The sequence below is a fragment of the Microtus pennsylvanicus genome, chromosome 1 (genome assembly GCF_037038515.1).
Source record: "Microtus pennsylvanicus isolate mMicPen1 chromosome 1, mMicPen1.hap1, whole genome shotgun sequence".
In the NCBI taxonomy this organism is placed as follows: Eukaryota; Metazoa; Chordata; class Mammalia; order Rodentia; family Cricetidae; genus Microtus; species Microtus pennsylvanicus.
In genome coordinates, this window is record NC_134579.1 from 90,826,181 (window position 1) to 90,849,817 (window position 23,637).

The following is a 23,637-nucleotide window of genomic DNA, read 5'->3' on the forward strand; positions in this document are numbered from 1 at the left end:
TCATTTAAGCATTAATCAGATGATCAAGAGAAGAGAACAGCCTCTATATAATGAATGATTAATACATCTGGAAATTTAAACAGCATTGGCTTAGTACTTCATACCATGATTACAACTGTTTTCTGTACTACAAGTTAAGCTGGTTCAATTGTTTTCTCCCATGAATGGATACTTGATAATGAGTTATTTCCACTATCAGAAGAAAAAACATTTCCCATGAAGGAACATTTCATATTGAGTTATTCCCTCTCCGAGGAAAAAGCAAAATAAAAAATTTAAACTAAAATTAAACAAGAAAATTCTATGTTCTGAGCCAACTGTGCTAGCTCAGGCTGCAGCAGCAGAGCCCACCCATCATTCTCTGGAATTCAGATGTTGTCTCTCTGCACTTCCTGGCCCTTGCAGTAAGCACTGACAGGCATCACACAGCCAGAGAGCTCTGGGTTCCAGCAGATCTGAATTCTTTTTTCTATTGGATATGGCCTTTGCAATTCCTCTATGCACAGGAAAGAAGATTTTCCCTCCCTTCATTATTCATCTCTTAAGCCTTCTTATTTGTAGGCCTTGATTATATACTTTCCCTTCTTCTATAGGGAAAAGCCTTTTAATTAAACACTACCCTTATTTACTGGGAAATTTTCTTTTCAAGTTTCTTCTCCTTTCCTTTTTTTCTCCTGGGAAGTTTTCTCCTTTAATTTCTCTTATTCTTTGTCTCTGGAGTTTGTCTATTTGCATCTTTAATTTTTGCATCTGTGCACCTAGTGTTTCAATCTTTTGAATCTCTAAGATTGTGTCATCTAAAGAAAGAAGAGAAGAGGAATCTCTGTTATTTTTATTTTTTCTTTTCTCTTTATAATTTAATTTTTAAAAAAATCATTTTACACTCCAACCCCAGTTTCCCATCAATTTCCTTCTCCCATCTCCCAAGATGCCCCCATCTGAGCCTCCATTCTCCCCTCAGAGGAGAAAAGACCTCCCTTAGGGAATTAACAAAATCTGGGATACCAAGTTGAGACTGGACCAAGTCCCTCGCCCTTGAGTCTTCCTGGGAAAGATAATCCACCATTGGTAATGGGATCTAAAAAACCAGATCATAAACACAGGATAAGTTCTGGTCCCACTGCTAGGGTAACCCCAAACAGAGCAAGCCACATAACTGTCACCCACTTTCAGATGGCCTAGTTTGGTCCCATGAAGGTTCCCCAAATGTCAGTCGAGAGTCAGTGAACTACTGCTAGCACAAGTTGGCTGTCTCCGTGGTTTTCCTCATGATGATCTTGACCATTCTTGCTCATATGATCTCTCCTCCCTCTTTCAACTGAACTCCAGGAACTCAGCCCAGTACTTAGCTGTGAATCACTGCATCTTCTTCCATCAGTTACTGGATGTAGATATTATGATGGGTCTTAGGGAGATCACTCATCTTCTTACAGGGCAAGGCCAGTTCAGGCATCCTCTCCACTATTGCTAGGAGTCTTAGCTGGGGTCATCCTTGTGTGTTCCTAGGAGTTTCCCTAGCAACAGGCTTTTCTCTAAACCCATATTGACTCCCTCTATCACAGTACTCTTTTATTGCTCTCCTTCTCTGTCCCTCCCCCAACTTGGCTATCTCGATCCCTCATGTTCCTATCCTCGATCCCTCCCTAATATCCCCTCTCAGTTCACCAATTAGATCTTCACTATTTCTCCTTCCTTGTGTCCTACACGTGTGTCCCTCTTAGAATCCTCCTTTTAACCTAGCTTCTCTGGGCTGAGGAAAGGAACTTATTTATCCTTTGCTTTATGTCTAATATCCCCTTCTAAGTGACTACATATCATGTTTCTCTTTCTGTATCTGTGTTAACTAACTCAGGACACTTTTTTCTAGTTCATCTATATGTCTGAAAATTTCAAAATATCATTGTTTTTTACTGCTGAGTAGTTCTTCACTGTGTAAATGTACCACATTTTCTTTATCCACTCTTCAGTTGAGGGGCCTCTAGGATGTTTCCAGGTTCTGGCTATTATAAATAATGCTGCTATGAAAATAGTAGAGCAAATACCCTTATGGTATGATTGTGCATCCATTGGGTATATGACTAAGGGTGGTATGGTAAGGTCTTGAGGTAGGTTGATGCTGAATTTTCTGAGAAACTGCCATACTGATTTCAAAAGTGGCTGCATGAGTTTGCATTCCCACCAGCAATGGAGGAGTTTCCACTTACATCCTCTCCAGTATAAGCTGTCAACCGAATTTGAGATCTTAGCTATTCTGACAGGGATAAGATGGTATCTCAGAGTTGTTTTGATTTGCATTTTTGTGATGACTAAGGATGATAAAAAATCTTAAAGTATCTTCAGTTATTTTAGATTCTTCTGTTGGGAATATTATCTTTAGATCCATACACCAGTTTTCAATTAGATTATTCAGTATTTGATATCTAGATTCTTGAGTTCTTTATGAGTTTTGGAAATCAGTCCTCTGTCCAATGTGTGGTTGGTAAAGATCTTTCCTCATTTTTTAGGCTACCATTTTGTCTTTTTGGCCATGTCCTTTGCCTTACAGAAGCTTCTCAGTTTCAAAAGGTCCCATTTATTAATTGTTACTTTCAGTGTCTCAATTCCATAACCTTGACCCTCCCCACTTTCTTCTTTCTCTGAAACAACATTCCTGTCTTGCTGTGAGGAAACATTCTCCTCTGCTGACTGACAATTGCTAGCCTGGATGTTTTCCTTTTTACTTTTCTGTTCAAATTCAAATGGACATTTCTGTGATTCCTCACTCTGCAGTGGATGCAGAGCATTTGAGATCAAGAGCAAATCTTGACTCCTCTCTAGGATGTATAGGCTCTTCTCTCACATGAGCTCGTTAGGTTCTCAACACTGGCTTCCATACCCCAAGTTTTCATTGAAGGGAGTTGCATGAAACCAATAACAATATCTGGTAACTATTACCAACAGTTCTGTAAGCTGTTTTTCTCTCACATTCACTCCATTTCCTTTTAACAAACACTAAGTCACCAGCATATTACTGATCCTGAAATGGTGAAATCCCCAAGTCCTGATCCTATCCTGAAGAACCGCATGCTCTGAGCATCCTCTATCACCAGTCCTGGAGTATCGAGACCTCTCTCATCGCTGAACCCATGACACTGGGCACCAAATGTCTGGTGCTTCCTGTTGTGTGGGATGTTCAGAGGAAAGAAATTCCAGCATTTAATTTTAGGCTCACTCGCAACAGGGAGAAACTGTTTTTGTGAACTAAACCTCAAATCTCAGTTCAGAAATTTATTTATTGATTCTACACAAAGTTGTGTTTGGGGTACAACAAGTTCCTCATGCCAAAGCTGCTTTGATCTATTCTATATGTTCTCTGAAAGAAATAATCACACCCCTGCAATTCCAGTGCCTGTTGTGCATTGTTGCAGCAGCCAATAATTCAAGCCTTCCAAGCGTGCCTGGATAGTACTGTGACAGAAGACATGCAATGGATGGAAATCCCATAGAGAAAACAAATATAAGTCATAGAAAACAATCACTATTTCTGACTATGATTTCCTCAAGGTCTTGGAGCCTTGAACAAGAAACTAATATATTCTGCCATTATCACACATACAGTGAGAAACAACTTTTTCATCCTAATGTTTACCCAAGATAAAATGATTCTACGAGATTCCCACTACAAACTGTTTTGTCTTTAAGTGACTCGTTGTGTCTTCAATGACATCACCTGTCACTTTACAAAGACTCCATGGATCTGTGGTCAGACTTCCTAAGCTGGACTTGGAATTAGTGTGACAACTTGTTGTTTAACCAGAGTGCGGGTCATGTAACATTGGAATCAAAGTGAGGATTTGGGCTCCCACTTTATAACCTAGCTTGGGTTAATGAGCTGTTTTCCTCGCCCAGGTTGCATGAAGGTCGAATACCTGTGTTAGCTATCACGGACACAGAGATGATCAAAAATGTACTAGTGAAGGAATGCTATTCTGTGTTCACAAACCGACGGGTAGGTAACTTTTTAATTTAAAAAATCTAAAGACTTGTTTTTCCTATTTTCATTTATATGTATATATGTATGTCTGTTGACAGAGGTTCTATCGTGCCTGGTCCTGCCGCCGCTCAGTCCCAAAGAAACACACAGAGGCTTACATTAATTATAAACTGGTTGACATATGATCTCAGGCTTCCTTGTTAACTAATTCTTACACCTTACAGTAATCCATAATTCTTGTCTGTGCTAGTCACATGGCTTGGTACCTTCTATTAGTGAGGCAGTCTCATCCTGATTCCTCTGTGTCTGGGTGAGGAATGCAGACTGAGTCTTTCCTCTTCCCAGAATTCACCTCTTCTCATCACCCCGCCTCTACTTACTGGCTGGTTGCTTCAACTACACTTTCTGCCTGACTACTGACCAATCAGCATTTTATTAAACCAGTACAACTGACAACTTTTAAAGAGTACAAGACCATTGTCCCACTGCATGTGTCTATAAAAGTAAATGCCATACATGTGTAGGTTCCTGTGGAGGCCAAATAATGGGTTGAGATCCTCTAGACTAGTGTTCCAAGCAGTTGGAGGGGCCTAGATGGGTGCTGGGACCTGGCTCTTCCTGTTAAGAATACAAACCTTTATTTTTACCTATTGAAATTATTTTGTTTGTTTTTTTTGGGGGGGTTATTTTAGAGACAGTGTATCTCTGTGTAACTCTGACTAATCTGGAACTTACTCTATAGGCCAGGCTGTCTTAAACTCATAGTGATCTGCTTGTCTCTGCCTTCTGACTGCTGAGTATAAGAGTATGCACTGTTACCCCTTTGGCTACTTAGTGAACTTAAAAAAGAAATAAATGTTGATTCATTTTACTAGAATACTTGCGTATTCATTTTACTAGTGAGGAAGTATAAATATACTATATTATTGTATCTACTTGTAGATGTACACTGTTGTAATCTAGATTGTGTTTACATTTCCTATTTCATGGGTCCTTTCTTATATCTGTGTGGTATGGTGCAGTTTTTCACAGATCTATATTCGTGCAGTGGCAAACACACATAATAGAGCGCGGCTCCTTGCCCTCCATATACAGCCTGCCTTCTTCTCTCATTTTGTATTCATTTTCTTCTCAGTGTATTGTGTGGACAGTGTCAAGTTGATGACTAGTCACCTGGCCCTTTTGTGTGGGTTTTCTTGTGTAAAAAAATATCCTTTTGAGAATAGCTCTTAAATATATGATTTTATTTATGGTAAAGTTTTGTGAGGTATGATATTTAGTTCAATGTTCTCTCTTTTTAAATCATGGCTATCCCACTGTTCTCTCTGGAGAAACCTTGTGGTTCCCTCTTTCTACCCCCTGCATCCTGGGGAATGAACTCAGGTTGTTGGGCTTGGCAGCAAGCACATTTACCTACTGAGCTCTCTCTCTGGTCCCCATTCAGCTTTTGGTCATGTGGTGAAGTTGGCTGAAGGCTTAGTTGAAACAACTGCCCTTCATTAAGGGAAGACAGTTCCACTTCTTCCTGTTGTGTTGAGTGCTTTAATATAAGGGCAGTTGGGAAACTCAACGTTAGTATAAAGTATAAATGTGGAAAATGGAATAAAGTTGCCACCATAGAAATAGAATTATATTTTCCCTTTTATCGCTGAAGAAAAATTAGGGAAAATTATTTCTTATAACGCTATTCCTAAAGGAACAACCCCAAACCAAATAAACCAGGGTCTAGAGAGATGACATAGTGGCTGAAAGTTCTAAAAGAGGATGGGGGATTGGTTGCCTACATCTACATCCAGCAGCTCAAATCACCTGTAACTCCTGCTTTAGGAGATACAACTCACTCCTCTGACCTCTGATTACACTGCATACATATGTACATACATTCATACACACATGCATACATACGTATACACAATACTAAAATAAATCTAGAAAAAAACCCAAAGATCAAATCCTCTAAGTATCTCAGGCTAGGGAAATAACTCTATCAGTAAAAGACCTGAGTGTAGATCACCAACATAAAACCTGGGCAGAGCAGCACGTATATGTTATTTCTGAGCAGTATTTGGAAATAGGTGAGTCCTAGGAACTTGCTGAATGGCTACTCTATCCAAACCAGACCATTCTATATTCATTGAGACACCCTGCCGAAAAAAGGACAGTAGAGGTATAGAGGAAGATGTCAGATCTCTGTTCTCCAACTGAGAATGCACACCAGTTTTCCACCCTACACACACACACATACAGACACAGACAAACATACATGAGCATGCATATGCACACACGATCACAAACCATAACAAAGCATCAATTTTCACATTGCCTGTGCTGTAAACATAGAGCTGGAGAACTTGTGTGATACAAAGTTCATTTTCTATTTGTCCCCAAGCCATTTACCATCTACATTACTCTGGAGAATCTACTATGTTTTGTTCCTGCCTTCTCTGACCCCTCCTCAACCCTGGAACTAATTTTTAAACCACAGGGAGATTTAAATTTACAAGGATCATGAAATAAAAGTGTTTAAAGGTTCAACAGGCAGCCCAGTGAGCACCCAATGTCTTAACGATTGTGAGGAAATTCTGAGCATTTTTGCATGTAGGATGAGGCTTGATCTATAATAAACAGTCACAAACAAATTGTTATAAACCAATATCCCCCTAGCACTTTGCAACCATAGTAAGGTCTGGACTTACAGAGAACAATATTTATATTTTTTGACTCTAGAGTTTTGGCCCAGTGGGGATAATGAGTAAAGCCCTCTCATCAGCTAAGGATGAGGAGTGGAAGAGAATTCGAGCCTTGCTGTCTCCCACCTTCACCAGTGGAAAACTCAAAGAGGTGACTAAAAGGACTGTTAGTTGAAATGTTTGTGTGACTTGAGTCTCCACACCTAACAGCCATGGGTGCCTTTGTGTTTTTTGACTAGATGTTCCCCATCATTGAACAGTATGGAGATATTTTGGTAAAATACTTGAGAAGAGAGGCAGAGAAAGGCAAGCCTCTTACCTTGAAAGAGTGAGTAGTGGTACATCCACTGTGGTTCTGGGAGAGGAAGGGCAGCAGGGGCAGAAGGGTCATCCTGTGTGTCTCACATGTCCAGCTGCTCCTTCTTCCCTTTTAGACACAGGGTGACAAATGTACAGTTGAGAAAGAAATGTGATAGTATCAAGGTCACAAGGGTAAAGGGTAGATAGTAGAAGGTGCTTGGCCAACTGGGGTGGTTTCACCAGTCTTGCCCAAAATATAAATTATTTCAAGCTTCTTGATGAATGTGGTAAATTCCCACATCTTTATCTCCTCAGAGTGTTAGGGGCCTACAGCTTGGATGTCATTACGAGCACGGCATTTGGTGTGAACGTCGATTCCCTCAACAACCCAAATGATCCTTTTATGGAAAAGACCAAGAAGCTATTAAAATTAGATTTTTTTAGTCCATTACTTATGTCAACAGGTATGTATGGTGGTTCTTCTTCCTTTTGACCAAGTGCACTTGTCTGTGGCCATGTTTGAAATTCAGCCTTTCTCTTCCACACTTTACAATGCTAACAGCTCTATTGGTATATAATTCACCTAACATGTAATTCACAAACTTATCATGTTGTATATAAAGCCACAATCCAATATTTAAGGCACAAAGACATGTATTGCCTTACTTGCTTCTGAACTTAATTTTCTTTTAGAGAGAGTCTCACTGGGTAGCTCAACTTGCCTGAAAGTTGCTGTGTAGACCAGGCTGGCCTTGAACTTACAGTGATCCCAATACCTCAGCCTCCTGGGTGTTGGGATTAAAGGCTTAAAACACTGTTCTCTTTATTTTAGAATTCTATTATTTATCCTTTGACAATATCATAAAGGTATACAATCTTTATGATATATATATTTAAATAAATATATATTTATTATATATAAAGGTATAATCTCCCCAAATTCTCACTCCCAGTTCCCTCAGATACACCAGCACATCTTTCTCTCAATTTAATGTCCCATCCCTTGTTTTGGCCAAACAGTAAGTCCAGCAATCTCTGCCTCCTAGGATGTTGACCAGTATTATTGGTGTGATCTCATGTAGGTGATCAGATTGAGAGTGGGCCAGGCCATGTCTAGGATATAGTATTTCTCACTATAAACAGAGACTACTTGTTGGTTTCCTGACCACACAGATTCAAGTAATGACACAGAAACCATATTAATTGCATTACATCCTTGCCTATTAGCTCTGGCTTCTTATTAGTTAGCTCTTACATCTTAAATTAACCCATTTCTATTATTCTGTATTTCACTACAAGGCTGTGGCTTACCAGGTAAAGTTCCAGGGTCTGTCTCCTTTGGCACATACATGGCATCTCCCTGACTCCGCCTACCCTCTCTATATATCTCTGTTCAGATTTCCCATCTGGCTATATTCTGCCCTGCCATAGGCCCAGAGAAGCTTCTTTATTAACTGATGGTAATAAAACATTCATAGCACACGGAACAGAATCCCACATCATCACACCACCTGTCCCGGCTCTTACTTTTTACCCCCATATCTGTTGTCATGATGTTCCTTCAGCCTGGAGTGATGGAGGTGTTGATAAAAATGCTCCATGTAGGACTCAGCACTCAACAGTCACTTATTCTCTGTACTTTGATCACTCAGGGGTCTGCACTGACTGATGATCCACATGGTCTGATACCAATGTCAACTGCAGAGGACTCTGTTCTAGCCATGCTGCACATTTGAACAATCATCCTTCAAGCAGCCTTGACCCGAGCAACCACCAATTTACTTTCCCTATATTTACATATTCTGAGTATTTTACATCATGGGATCATAGACTATACAGTCTCTGTGACAAGCATCTGTCATTTAGAACACTATTAAGTGACACTACTGTAACTGTCTCCTATGTCTATGAATGAGTAATATTCTATATTAGTTTATAGACATTGAAGTTAGTTTTATATGTTTGCCATGAATTTTGCTACCATTAGCATTTCAATACAAGGTTACATTTAAATATTTGTTTTGGGATATATTCAGAATTGTCGTTCCTGCATTAAAAAGTAACTCTATTTTAACATATTAAAAACTAAACATATGTTTTCCACAGTAGATGCAGCTTTTTCTATGTCTTCTGGAAATGCAGGAGAGTTCCAAGTTCCCCATGTCCCACCCAACACTTGGCTCTCCTATGACTTTGATCATTGCTGCTTAGAGGATATGCTGCAGGCTGGACCTGTGGTTTTGATTAGAATTTCCTTAATCCTAATGCAATTAAAAAACTAAGCTAGATATACTAATGTCTGCTTTTAGATCATCTCTCTCACATAGCTGAATTGTTTTGACATTTTTAAAGATTTATTTATTTTTATTTTATGTGATTGGATGTTTTACCTACACATATGTGTACCATATGAATTAAGGGCCTGCCTAGACCATAAAAGGGAATTAAATCTCCTGGAATTGGAGTTATGCATGGTTAAGGGCAGCCACATGGGTGTTGGGAATCAAATTTTGGTCCTCTGAAAGTGCAGTCAGTTCTAAGTGTTGAGCAATCACTCCAGGTCCTATACTAATTATTTGTGTGTGTATGTGCTGGGTACAGTTAGCAGTGGTGTTTCTTTGGGGGTTTTAATATTTTCTCTGTCAATTACTTTTCCATACACAGCTCTTGTGTCCTTTTCCCTACATTCCATCCTCAACACCAAGTATCATCCTCTCCTTGTCTCCTTTTGAGCATTATTCCATATCCACACTTATACCTTTCACATATTTGCCTTTTTCACTATAGGCTAGACTCTGGAACTAAGGGAAATCATGTGATCTTCTTTTCTATCTGAGTTTGGTCACCTGTCTTGGATTTACAGAGGTGCTGGGTATCAAACTCAGATCTGGTGCTTGCACAGCAAGTATTTTACCAATGAGTCATCTCTCCTGCCCTGGAGTTAGTTGTTTTAAATTTTTATTTTACACTGTAAAGTATGATATTTGAGATTTAAAAAATTAAGGCTGTGGGGCTAGGAAGATGGTTTAGAGATTAAGAGCACTGATTGTTCTTCCAGAGGCCCTGAGTTCAATTCCCGGCAACCACATGGTGGCTCACAACCATCTGTAATGAAATCTAGTGCCCTCTTCTGGCCTGCAGGCACACATGCAGACAGACTACTGTAAACAAAATAAATAAATAAATCTATTTAAAAAATTAAGGCTGTAAGCCTTTCCCTAGATTATTTTCTTTTTATATATTTATTTATTTTTAGTCTTTCCATTCAAATATTTACATTCCTTCCCTCCTCCCAATCCCCTCCCGCTCCCCCACACCCTCACTTCCCTCTCCCACCATGCTTGAGAGAGGCAGGGAACCCTCCCTGCACAGTAGGAAGTCCAAGGCCCTCCCCCCTACATCCAGGCCTAGGGAACTGTGCATCCATATAGACTAGGGTCCCAAAAAGCCAGAACATGGCGTAAAAACAAGTCCCAGTGCCTTTATCAAGAGCTTCTCAGTCAGTCCCCATTGTCAGCCACAATCATAGTCTGGTTTGATCACATGCTCATTCAGACCCGGTCCAGCTGGATTTGGTGAGTTCCCATTAGAACAGGGCCACTGCCTTAATTCGTGGAGCAACTCCTCGCGGTCCTGATTCTTTGCTCGTCTTCTCCTTTCTTCTGCCTTCAACTGAACCTTGGGAGCTCAGTCGTTCCTCTGATGAGGGTATCTGTCTCTATCTCCATCCGTCGCTGGACAAAGATTCTATGGTGATATTCGAGATAATCATCAGCGTGATAGTGGGGCAAGGACCATTCAGATACCCTCTCCTCTGCTGTCCAAGGACCTAGCTGGGGGCATCCCCGTGGATTTTATTTGGACGGCCAGAACACAAATAAAGACATGGAGACTTCTTATTAATTATGAAAGCTTCGCCTTAGTTTAGACTTGTTTCCCACTAGCTCTTATAACTTAAATTAATCCATTTCTATTAAACCACCTTCTACCACATGGTTCATTACCTATGCTCCATATGTACATCTAACTCCCAATTCCAACCCTCTGCCCCCACATCTTGCTGGTGAATTACACCTCTCTTCTTCCCAGAGTGCCTCTCTCCTACTGGAAGTTCTGCCTAGTCATTGGCCATTCAGTTCTTTATTAGGCCAATCAAAAAGTGCCTTAGAAGAGACACATCTTCACAGTGTACAAAAGATTATCCTGCAACATAAGCCTCTCTGCACCTTTTCTCTATATGGTCTTGCTTTATCTTTTTTCATACTCTCTCAAGACATTTTGTATTCTTTTGCTACTTGAAGAAGATCACAAGATCTCACACATGCTAGCCAAGTACTCTGCCTCAAAACTATATCTCAATAAATTTTCCAGTATCCTGCTGGATTTCCTGAACTGTTGGTTATTTAGTAAGATTATTATATGATAAGGATATTTATATAATTAATTTGCACAGACAGCTGATTATCCAAATATCCAAATATCCTTTCTGGTACTAGTGTTGTTTGTATCATGCCAGCTGAAAAACAAATGCTATCTTGGCTGTTCTTTCTTTACACTTATCACCTAATAAGAAATCTACTTATTTCTCTACTTGTTTATTTATTAGCTTAAGAAGAAATTTATTGATTTATTTGTCTATGTGTGTGGACATGTGCTTTGGTGTTTATATGGCATGTGTTGGTTCTCTACTTCCACAGTGTGGGATGCAGGGATCAAACTCAGGTTGTTAGGCTTTTCTGCAGGTCCTGTTAGCTCTTGAACCATGTCAATGGACCTGTCTATATTTTGGATCCACACAAACTACAGGAGCAGAGTTAAATCCAAGAGTCAGAATTGTTCCCTTCACTACTACTCAATGCAGAAGGAGCATTATGGTGGTGACCCAGTGTGAGCAACCTCACAGAGAGAATGGTTTGGTTGAGACACTGATGACTTATTCTTTAGATTGTTTCATGATTTCACTACATAAAACCTGTATTTCCACTAAAATTTATTTGTCTATCCTTTCCAGTACTCTTTCCATTTCTTACACCAATATATGAGATGCTAAATGTCTCCAGATTCCCAAAGGATTCGATAGCATTCTTCAAAAAATTTGTGGATAAAATGAAGGAAAACCGGCTGAACTCTGATGAGAAGGTAAAAAGTGATGGTCTCCTGAGAGGTACAGGGTTTGTAATATGTTGGGCTGTGAACATGTGAGCTGTGTGTTTCACTTCATCTATCAATAAAAGTAGATAGAAAAGGTTATATTTATAGAGAGAAAAGGGATATTTTTATTTCTGGGAGAGGAAAATTTGGAATTTTGAAACACTGGTTGAGAATAAGTCAGGAATTAACCCTTAGCAAAACAAATAAAATGAAGATTGCCCTTTGTAAGAATTAAAATTTAGAAAAAATGGCAAGGCACAGGACCAGCACAAGCTAACACCACCAAATCTCCAACATAGATGAGGAAGGACCTCTCCAAATGCTGCACCTCCATGGAACTCTTGACACTTAATGGCTGCAGAGAGAGGGTATAACCACCAATAGGTTTCTCGTCCACCAGTGAATGACCCCACATAGAGGGAAATATGGGCAGCACTTGGACTCAGTGGGTTATTAAAAACAGGGGTCATGAAGTTTGGAAGAAGAAATGTTACAAGGGATCTAGAAGAATCAAATGGAGGAAATGATGGGGTGGGTATGACTATATCTCATTGTATACATCTATGAAAATCTCTAGGAACAGATAAAACTGATTAAAACAAGGGAAATACTATTTTCATCTCCTACAAAAACATTTTCAGAAATCAATGCTATTGTTTAAAATTATATCTATTGTAATTTATTGTAAAGTGTTTATAAATAGCTGGATTGCTTCTGGGTTCAGCTACAGTTCCTTCTGTTCTTTAAGAAATCAAGCAAGACTAACCACGTGTGAATTTAAGGGAGCTACATTCTCAGAAAGAAGGGTGAGCTTCTGCACTCCTGATCTACCTCTGACCTCTGACATTACGATTGACCTTCTATTTTTGCAACTTTTCTTTTGCTTCCAGCACAGAGTGGATTTTCTTCAGCTGATGATGAACACTCAAATTAATTCCAAAGACAAAGAATCTCATAAAGGTAACCTATAACTCCTCGGTCTATGGACGAAGAAGTTCTCAGTGAATGTTCATCACTCAGAAAATGAGTGGGAAGGTTTTCTTTTTTATTATATTTTAATTACTTATTAAAAATTTAAACCTCCTCCACTCCGCCCATTTCCCTCTCACTCCCATTAACCACACTCCCCCTCCCTTTCCAGTCTTAAGAGAAGGCAGGGTGTCCTGCCCTGTGGGACATTCAAGGCCCTCCCACCTCCATCCAGTTCTAGGAGGTGTGTATCCAAACAGACTAGGCTCCAAAAAGCAAGCACATGCAGTAGAATCAAAATCCGGTGGATTTATAATTGGCTTCTCAGTCAGCCCTCATTGTCAGCCACATTCAGAGAGTCCAGTTTGATCACATTGTTGTTCAGTCCCAGTCCAGCTGGCCTTGGTGAGCTCCCATTAGATCAGTCACACCATCTCCGTGGGTGAACGCACCCCTCGTGGTCCTGAATTTCTTGTTCATGTTCTCCCTCCTTCTGCTCATCATCTGGACCTTGGGAGCTGAGCCCAGTGCTCCAATGAGGGTCTCTGTCTCTATCTCCATCCATCACCAGATGAAGGTTCTGTGGTGATATGCAAGATATTCATCAGTGTGGCTATGGGAGAAGGCCAGTTCAGGTACCCTCTCCACTGCTGCCCAAGGACCTAACTGGGACATCTCCTTGGACACCTGGGAACCCCTCTAGAGCCAAGTCTCTTGCCAACCCTACAATGGCTCCCTTAATTAACATATCTTCGTCCCTTCTTCCATATCCACCCTTCCTCCAAATCAACCATCCCATTCCCCTACGGTCTCCCCAATGCTCCCCTTCTCCCTTCTCTCTTCCCATCTCTTTTTCCCCCAACCCGCCTCTACCTCCATGCTCCCAACCTCTGCCCAGCGATCTTGTCTACTTCCAATATCCAGGAAGATAAATATATGTTTATCTTTGGGTTCACCTTCTTGTTTAGCTTCTCTAGGATCACGAATTATAGGCTCAATGTCCTTTGTTTATGGCCTGAATCCACTTATGTGTGAGTACATACCATATTCATCTTTTTGGGTCTGGGTTATCTCACTCAGTAAAGTGTTTTCTATTTCCATCCATTTGCATGCAAAATTCAAGATGTTATTGTTTTTTACCTCTGAATAGAACTCTAAAGTGTATATGTGCCACACCTTCTTTATCCATTCTTCCATTGAGGGGCACGTAGGTTGTTTCCAGGTTCTGGCTATTGCAAATAATGCTGGTATGAACATAGTTGAACAAATGCTTTTGTAGTATGATTGGGCATCTCTTGGGTATAATCCCTAGAGTGGAATTCCTCGATCATGAGGTAGGTTGACTCCCAGTTTCCTGAGAAACTGCCACACTGATTTCTAAAGTGGTTGCACAAGTTTGCCTTCCCACCAGCAATGCATGAGTGTACTCTTTTCTCCACAACCTCTCCAGCAAAGGCTATCATTGGTGTTTTTTATTTTAGCCAATCTGACAGGTGTAAGATGGTATCTCAAAGTTGTTTTCATTTGCATTTCCCTGGTCGCTAAGGAGGTTGAGCATGACCTTAAGTGTCTTTTGGCCATTTGAACTTCCGTGAGAATTCTCTGTTCAGTTCAGTACCCCGTTTTTTTTAATGGATTAATTAGAGTTTTAATGTCTAGTGCCTTGAGTTCTTTATATATTTTGGAGATCAGACCTTTGTCTGATGCGGGGTTGGTACAGATCTTATCCCATTCAGTAGGTTGCCTTTTTGTCTTAATGACAGTGTCCTTTGCATTACAGAAGTTTCTCAGTTTCAGGAGGTCCTATTTATTCATTGTTGCTCTTATTGTCTGTGCTCCTGGGGTTATATGTAGGAACGGGTCTCCTGTGCCCATGTGTTGCAGACTACTTCCCACCTTCTCTTCTATCAGGTTCAGTGTGGTCAGATTTATATTGAGGTCTTTAATCCTTTTGGACTTAAGTTTTGTGCATGGTGATAGATATGGATCTATTTTCATTCTTTCATCCAGTTATGCCAGCACCATTTGTTAAAGGTGCTTTCTTTCTTCCATTGCATAATTTTAGCTTCTTTGTCGAAAATCAGGTGTTCATAGGTTCGTGGATTGATATCCGGGACTTCGATTTGATTCCATTGGTCAACATCTTTGTTTTTATGACAATACCAAGCTGTTTTCATTACTGTATCTCTGTAATAGAGTTTGAAGTCAAGGATGGTAATGCCTCCAGAAGTACTTTTATTGTATAGGATTGTTTTGGTTATCCTTTGTTTTTTGTTTTTCCATATAAAGTTGATTATTGTTCTCTCAAAGTCTGTGAAGAATTGTGTTGGGTTTTAATGGGGAATGCATTGAATCTATAGATTGCTTTTGGTAGAATTGCCATTTTTACTATGTTTATCCTCCCAATCCAAGAACATGGGACATCCTTCCATTTTCTGGTATCCTCTTCAATTTCTTTCTTCAAAGACTTAAAGTTCTTGTCAAATAGATCTTTCACTTCCTTGGTTAGAATTACCCCCATGATACTTTATACTATTTGTGGCTAGCAGAAGAATACCTCTGTCAGGTTACTGAAAGAAGGACATGGCTATTTTCAGTGTGGAATTTTCTAGAAACACATGGATACAAATTTGTTCCAAACATGAAGGGAGTCTTCAGTGGCCTCTGTGTGTCACCTAGCTCTACACAGGTGCTGCTTCTGTCTTTCCCAGAACACTGACTGAGAACTTGACCCAGACATCTAAATATAAACATCCATTCAGAAGGCATGTATACAAATAGTGCTTATGCTTTCTGGGATCCCCTGCTGTGCATGTGTTCTCTACCTTAATCTATAGTGATTGTTTACTTCTCTTTGTATGTTAAAAACATTGCATCTGGGGAAAGCCTCTTTGTATAAGCACACTGGTTCTCTTTATTCTTCCACATACTTAAAAATTACTTTTTATCTTCTTTGGATACTATATGCATCTGTGCATGAGTGTGTGCTCATGCTTACACCCCTATATCTCTGTGGATTTCAGAGGAAGGCACAAAGTACCTTCCTCAATCACTCTCTGCCTTATTTCCTCCAGATGGAAACTCTTATTGAACCTGGAGCTAGGCTGGCAGCCAGAGGTCTCTATGATCCACAGAGCTAGGGCTACAGGAGTGTGTTACCACACAGGCGTTGTACATGGGGAATGAGGATTCAAACTGAGGTTCTCAGGCTTGTGCAACAAGTGCTCATACCTATTGAACCATACCTCTAGCCTCCCAACTATGTTTATGTTTTAATTTAAAAGCATTATTACTATCATGGTTGTTAATTTCCAGACTTTATTCTAGATGTGAACATCAGAAGTTAATGTAAAGGGAGTCTTCCATTCTTACCTATTTCCTTATTTCTAGTGCACACAACTGCTTATATATAGCAATATGATCTTCTAGGTCCCCAAATTTGCTTTTTAAAGTCATCATGTGTTTTGTTTGGAATTCTCTCCAGTTTATCCACTTTAAATACTTTCATGTGATCAACTAACTTCAAATTGGTCAATATGTCCTGCTCCTTTTCAGACCAGGTCTCATGTAGGCCAGGCTGGCCTCACATTCATAGTGTGCCTGAGAATGACCTTTTAACTTCTGTCCTACCATGCCTAGTTTATACAGTACTGGGGATTGAGCCCATGGCTTTATTCATGCCAGTCAAGCGCTCCACTTACTGAGATACATATCCTCTGACCTTCTGTTTCATTTTCAAGTTCTAAAATAGATATTAACTTTAAAAATCCCACTGATTGTGGGTTTATAGTACAGCTTCAATTAAGAAGCAAGGACTTACACTAATTGGGAAAGAAACTTTATCAACAGCAAAGTCTCAGCACTCATGCCAAAAAGGTTTACAACTGTGTATAACTCTAGCTATATAAACTATGCCATGTTCTGCTCTTCATGGGCACTTGTAAACATGTTTGTACACATACATAAATGGATAATTAAAATTAAAACTCTTAACCTTTACCAAAGGTGAAGAATTAAAATTATTTTTTTTATTTTTTTATTAAAAATTTTCACCTCCTCCCATTTCCTCCCACTCCCCCACTCCCCCTCCGTCTCCAAGTCTAAGAGAAGTCAGGGTGCCCTGCCCTGTGGGAAGTCCAAAACCCTCCCACCTCAATCCAGGTCTAGGAAGGTATGCATTCAAACAGACTAGGCTCCCAAAAAACCAGTACATGCAGTAGAATCAAAACCCAGTGCCATAATCACTAGATTCTCAGTCCGCCCTCATTGTCAGCCACATTCAGAGATCTGCTTTGATCACATATTCGTTCAGTCCCAATCCAGTTGGCCTTAGTGAGTTCCCATTAGATCAGTCCCACCATCTCCGGTTGGATAGATAATTAAAAAAAATTAAAATTAAAACTCTTAACCCCTACCAAAGGTTAAGAATTAAAATTACCTTAGCGACCAGGGAAATGCAAATGAAAACAACTTTGAGATATCATCTTACACCTGTTAGAATCGCTAAAATCAAAAACACCAATGATAGCCAATGCTGGAGAGAATGTGGAATAAAGGGAACACTCATCCATTGCTGGTGGGAATGCAAACTTGTGCAACCACTTTAGAAATCAGGGTGGCAGTTTCTCAGGAAACTGGGAATCAACCTATCTCAGGATCCAGCAGTTCCACTCTTGGGATCATACCCAAGAGGTGCCAAATCATACTACAAAAGGATTTGTTAAACTATGTTCATACCAGCACTATATGTAATAGCCAGAACCTGAAAACAACCTAGGTGCCCCTCAATGGAAGAATGGATAAAGAAAATGTGGCACATATACACTTTCGTGTTCTATTCAGAGGTAAAAAAACAATGACATCTTGAATTTTGCATGCAAATGGATGGAAATAGAAAACACTTTATTGAGTTTGATAATCCAGACCCAAAAAGATGAATATGGTATGTACTCACACATAAGTGGATTCAGGCCATAAACAAAGGACATTGAGCCTATAATTCGTGATCCTAGAGAAGCTAAATAAGATGGTGAACCCAAAGAAAAACATATATTTATCTTCCTGGATATTGGAAGTAGACAAGATCACTGGGCAGAGATTGGTAGCATGGAGGTAGAGGTGGGTTGGGGGAAAAAGAGATGGGGAGAGAGAAGGGAGAAGGGGAGGATTGGGGAGAGCTTAGGGGAATGGGATTGTTGATATGGAGGAAGGGTAGATATAGAAGCAGGGAAGAAGATATCTTAATTAAGGGAGCCATTGTAGGGTTGGCAAGAGACTTGGCTCTAGAGGGGTTCCCAGGTGTACAAGGGGATTTCCCCAGCTAGGTTCTTGGGCAGCAGTGGAGAGGGTACCTGAACTGGCCATCTCCCATAGCCACACTGATGAATATCTTGCATATCACCATAGAATCTTCATCTGGTGATGGATGGAGATAGAGACAGAGACCCACAGTGGAGCATTGGACTGAGCTCCCAAGGTCTAGTTGAGCAGAAGGAGGAAGAATATGAGCAAGGAAGTCAGGACCATGAGGGGTGTGTCCACCCACGGATATGGTGGGACTGATCTAATGGGAGCTCATCAAGGCCAGCTGGACTGGGACTGAACAAGAATGTGATCAAACCGGACTATCTGAATGTGGCTGACAATGAATGCTGACTGAGAAGCCAATGATAATGACACCAGGTTTTGATTCTACTGCATGTATTGGCTTTTTGGGAGCCTAATCTTTTTGGATACATACCTTCCTAGACCTGGATGGAAGTGGGAGGGCCTTGGACCTACCTTAGGGCAGGACACCCTGACTTCTTTTAGGACTGTAGAGGGAGGTAAGGAGGAGTGGGGAGAATGGGAGGGAAATGGGAGGAGGTGAAAATGTTTAATTAATTAATTAATTAATTAAAATTCTTAACCTATGGCAAAGGACTGGTGTTCAGTTCCCAGCACCTGCCTCTGAAAGCTCACAATTTTCTAAAACTCCATGTCTAGGGAATCAGATGCTCTCTCCTGGACACCATAGCCACACAAAACACACACATGGCACCCATCCACAGACACAAATACACATACACAAACATATATGTAGAAAAAATCACCTACACACATAAACTAAAACAACTTAAAAATTCATTAAAATGTGTCGTAAATGCCTAGATCTTTTGTTATGCTAAGTTCAACTTTGCATCTACTGACAACTCAAGAGTACAATAAAGACTCAGTTCAAAGTCAACCAAAACTCCCAGACAGACACAAATATATATAAATAAAAAATAAAAATAAATCCTAAAAACAGAATATGCTACATGTCTTGAAACTGCCCACTGATGATGAGGATGAACATAGCATAAACCTTGGGACATCCTGACTGAACCAATCTTTTCTTTCTTTGGCTGTCACATAGATGTCAAAGTGATAACGGTCCCAGGGTGACTGAGTGACTTCTCCATATTTCTCTCTAGCGAAACAGGAGCCTTGTTTGATTATCTCCTTATCTCTTCTGTGTTGGTACACCCTGACCTGACTTTCCTGAAATGTTTTCTTACTTTCAGTTCTGTCTGACGCAGAAATCATGGCCCAGTCAGTTATTTTTATTTTTGGTGGCTACGAAACCACCAGCAACACCCTTGCCTTTGCCCTGTATTTACTGGCCACTCAGCCTGATATCCAGAAGAAACTGCGGGAGGAGATCGATGTGGTTCTGCCCAATAAGGTGAATGGATGGTGCTTGGAATGGAAGAGAAGAAGACATACCTTCTTTTCACAAAAAGTGCTGTGTGTGTGTGTGTGTGTGTGTGTGTGTGTGTGTGTGTGTGTGTGTGAAGTGTGTATGCATAGATCATAGACCTGTACTGGGTATTTTTCTAAATCACTCTCCACCATGGTTTTTGACATACGTATTCTCACCGAATCTGGAGATCATCAAATTGGTTAGGCAGTCTGGAAAGGATCACCAGGCATGCCCTGTTTCTGTCCCTTCCCCCACCCTGCTGGAATTATAGATGGGAGCCACTATGTCTGGCTTTATGAATGATATGTATCTGAACACAGGATTGCATACTAGACAATTCATAAATTGAGATATCTTTAAAGCCTAAGTGATAGTTATTCTAACCATTCTGTAAGAGACTGGATAGATAGCTCAATGGTTAAGAGCGTTGGCTGCTCTTTCAGAAAATCCATCCAGGTTTGATTCCCAGTAACCAAATGGCAACCCTCAACTGTATATATGTATATATGTCAGACACAAAGGATCTGATGCCCTCTCCTGACTTCTGTGGACATTGTGCTTATGTGGCACACATACACATATGTAGGTAAACAGCTACACTCATAAAATAAAACAACTTTAAAATCCTTTAAAATGTATTATAAGTGCCTATGACTTTTGCAATGCTCAGCTCAACTTTGGACTACTGAGAACTCAACAGTACAATACAGAACAATTGAAAGGTAATCTAAAATCTCAGAACAAACCTTTTTCTTTCTTCCCAGGCACCTCCCAGTTATGACAAAGTGATGGAGATGGAGTACCTCGACATGGTGCTGAGTGAAACGCTCAGATTATACCCAATTACTGACAGACTTGACAGAGTCTGTAAACAAGATATGGAAATGGGTGGTGTGTTTATTCCTAAGGAGTCAATAGTGATGATACCAATTTTTTCTCTTCACCGTGACCCACAGTACTGGCCAGAGCCTGAAGAATTCCGCCCTGAAAGGTACTCAAATTCCAGTAGTTGGAACCCACTATGAACTGTGCTGGGCTGTATATACTATAGTGTCTCTTATGAAAAGATGATCTAAATGGGATTTAGTATCCATTTGCATTCTGTGAAGAGAATGACAGGAAGGGGAAAAAGGACAGGGGAAGAGAGATGGGAAGAAAAAATGAGAATTTAAATAAAGTGTTTTAATCCTCCTTCATCAAGTAACAAATGACCAACTTAAGTGTGAGGCAGGAACCTGCTTTCCTTCAGTCTAACTGACACATGCTTTTGAGACATGGAACCCAGCATTATCTTGAAGAGGCTTTAGGAGGTTAGACATGTATTCCCCCATTTGCTTTTATTCTTTGACAATAGCATGTATGTAAAGACTATTTTGGTTATTTTTTATTCTTTGACAATTGCATGTACATATAAGGTATTTTTGTCATTTTCGCCTCCTACCACTTCTCCCTTGCACACTTGTTGAAGCCCTGCTTGTCCCCATCAAGTCTTCCTCCTCTATTCATGTCGTCCTGTTGTCTTGTGACTCATGATTTTAATTGTGGTTGCTTGCGTAAGTGCAGGTCTAGGAGTTATTTACTGCAGAATGGACAACTCACCAAGAGCTACACCATTAAAAAGAATCCCCCCACTCCAGGAACCATTGCTTGTCAATAGTTCCTCACAGAGGTGATGTTTCACAAACCCTCCCCAATCCTTGATGGAGTGTATCAACATGGTCTAGCCTTGTGTAGGCAACCACAGTTGCTGCGAATTCATAAGTACAATGGCTGCGTCAGGTCCAGAAGATAGTGTTTCACAGCACCCCTTTCATTCTTGGGTCTTATGTCATTCTGCTCCCTCTTCTGAGATGTTCCATGAGCCTTGGAGGGGATGATACAGATGTCCCATTAAGCACTGAGCACTCCACCATCACTCATTCTCAGCATTTTGAGCAGTTATGAGTCTCTGTGTTAACTGTCTCCACTGCAATCAGAAGCTTCTCTGACCAAGACTAATAGCAGCACTAGCTTTTGTGTATAAACATGAATATTCAGAAGACAGTTTGATACCGTGTCCACTTAGCAAAACAACAGTAGTACATTCAACCCTAGTGCATATAACCTCCAGATTTACAGTATCAGGCATTAAATACCACTGTAAATTGGAACTCTGATCCAATCAGACAGTGGTTCATTATCCCTACCACATAACACTAGTGGGCACATAGGATACATTTTCTGTCTAAAGCATTTGTCTTATCTCAGATTTGGAAACTTTTTTAGGGCAAGGGGGACAAAAAGGACTTTTAGTGTACAATTCTCAGAGTCAAACACCAGGAATCAGTTCAGTGAACCTTTACTATTCTCCCTGTATGTCTAGTTAGATGTCTGAAGGTAAATTCATGGATGTAGATCTTATGCTTCTATCCTTTTCTAACTTGTTATTACTCTGTGTCTCCAGGTTCAGCAAGGAGAACAAGGGCAGCATCAATCCTTATGTGTACATGCCCTTTGGGAATGGACCCAGGAACTGCATTGGCATGAGGTTTGCTCTCATGAACATGAAACTTGCTCTCACGAAACTCCTGCAGAATTTCTCCTTCCAGCCCTGTAAGGAAACACAGGTGAGGGAAAAAAATAATTCTGTAAATAGTATTTTATGGGAGACGTTTTTCAACTGAAGGTTCTGTGTATAAAATTGAATCTGCTTGTTTGAGGTTTGCTAACTTGTTTTATGGCCTAATGAGTTATTTGTATCCAGGGAAGAATTGAGGGGCCTCTGGTGCTGAATCAGTATAGAGTACAACTGTAGCATTATGAGGAGTTAGTGCAGGCAGTATGACAGGATTCTGTGCGTTCTCTTTGTAGTTCCAGTCATGTCCTCGGGAAAACTGTTATGCCATGTGCTATAAAGTGGCTCAGTGATCATGGCTTCATGTTTGTTGGGTGGTGCACTATTCTTCCAGAACTCACAGAAGCCCTCCTCTGACAGTCCTGTCAACTACTGGCTGTATATTAGAATCACTGAGGAACTTTACAACTCATATATATTTCTCAAAAGGCAAAGTGCTTACCTGGCATGCACAAAGACCTGGTTCCCATCCCCAGAAATGCATGAAGCAGCTCTGAGGAAGCATACCTGCAATCCCTGTACTCAAAAGGACAAGGCCCGATGATCAGAAATTCAAGTAATCCTTGGCTGCATAGTGAATTTGAAGCCAGCAGGAGCTACAGAATACCCCACGTCAGAAGCAAAAAGAGAAATTCATGATTCCTGGAGATAATGTCTGAAATCCTAAAATAATTTACCAGAGCATGGCTTTAAAAGCCCATATCTGGCTTTCAATGTGATGCTAAATTGAGAATCATTATTGTAAAACATAAATGTTAGGACTCAAGTGATGGTCCAGTGGCTAAGAGTACTACCTGCTCTTACAAATTACCTGAGTTCATTTCCCAGTACACAAAAGTTGGCTAACAACCATTTGTAAATCCACTTCCAGGGCTGCTTGTGTTCTTTTCTGGCTTCCATTGAGACTGCACATATGTGGTATACAAACACATGTGCAGGTAAAACATTCCTACACATACAATAAAAAATTAATCTTAACAAAGTTGCTGGTTATGGATGATTTTCAACCTTATGGGACATATTGCTGGTTCTGCCTCACTTCTCAGGACCTCTGCACCAGAAACAAATATCTGTCATGTTTCCATAAACAATGTATTCTTTTTTTCCTCCATATTCTTCTCTCATATTCAAGTTCTTGTTAATTCTGCAAATGAATCTTCTTCTTGGATGTATTTCCTCATGTGCTTTATATTCTACTTTTGGCTTTTGCAGGCTG

General features: G+C 40.2%; 1 protein-coding gene across 1 annotated transcript in view; it reads left to right on the forward strand.

Moving 5' to 3' along the window:
* The window catches only part of LOC142849913 (cytochrome P450 3A11-like), a 33,318-nt gene that overhangs the window by 7,895 nt on the left and 1,786 nt on the right, over positions 1-23,637 (forward strand). The window contains exons 4-12 of the mRNA XM_075972768.1: positions 3,889-3,988; positions 6,701-6,814; positions 6,903-6,991; positions 7,279-7,427; positions 11,975-12,102; positions 13,005-13,074; positions 19,629-19,789; positions 20,572-20,798; positions 22,251-22,413. Of these exons, the coding sequence (XP_075828883.1) occupies positions 3,889-3,988; positions 6,701-6,814; positions 6,903-6,991; positions 7,279-7,427; positions 11,975-12,102; positions 13,005-13,074; positions 19,629-19,789; positions 20,572-20,798; positions 22,251-22,413 (1,201 nt within the window). The remainder of the gene's footprint in view (positions 1-3,888; positions 3,989-6,700; positions 6,815-6,902; positions 6,992-7,278; positions 7,428-11,974; positions 12,103-13,004; positions 13,075-19,628; positions 19,790-20,571; positions 20,799-22,250; positions 22,414-23,637) is intronic.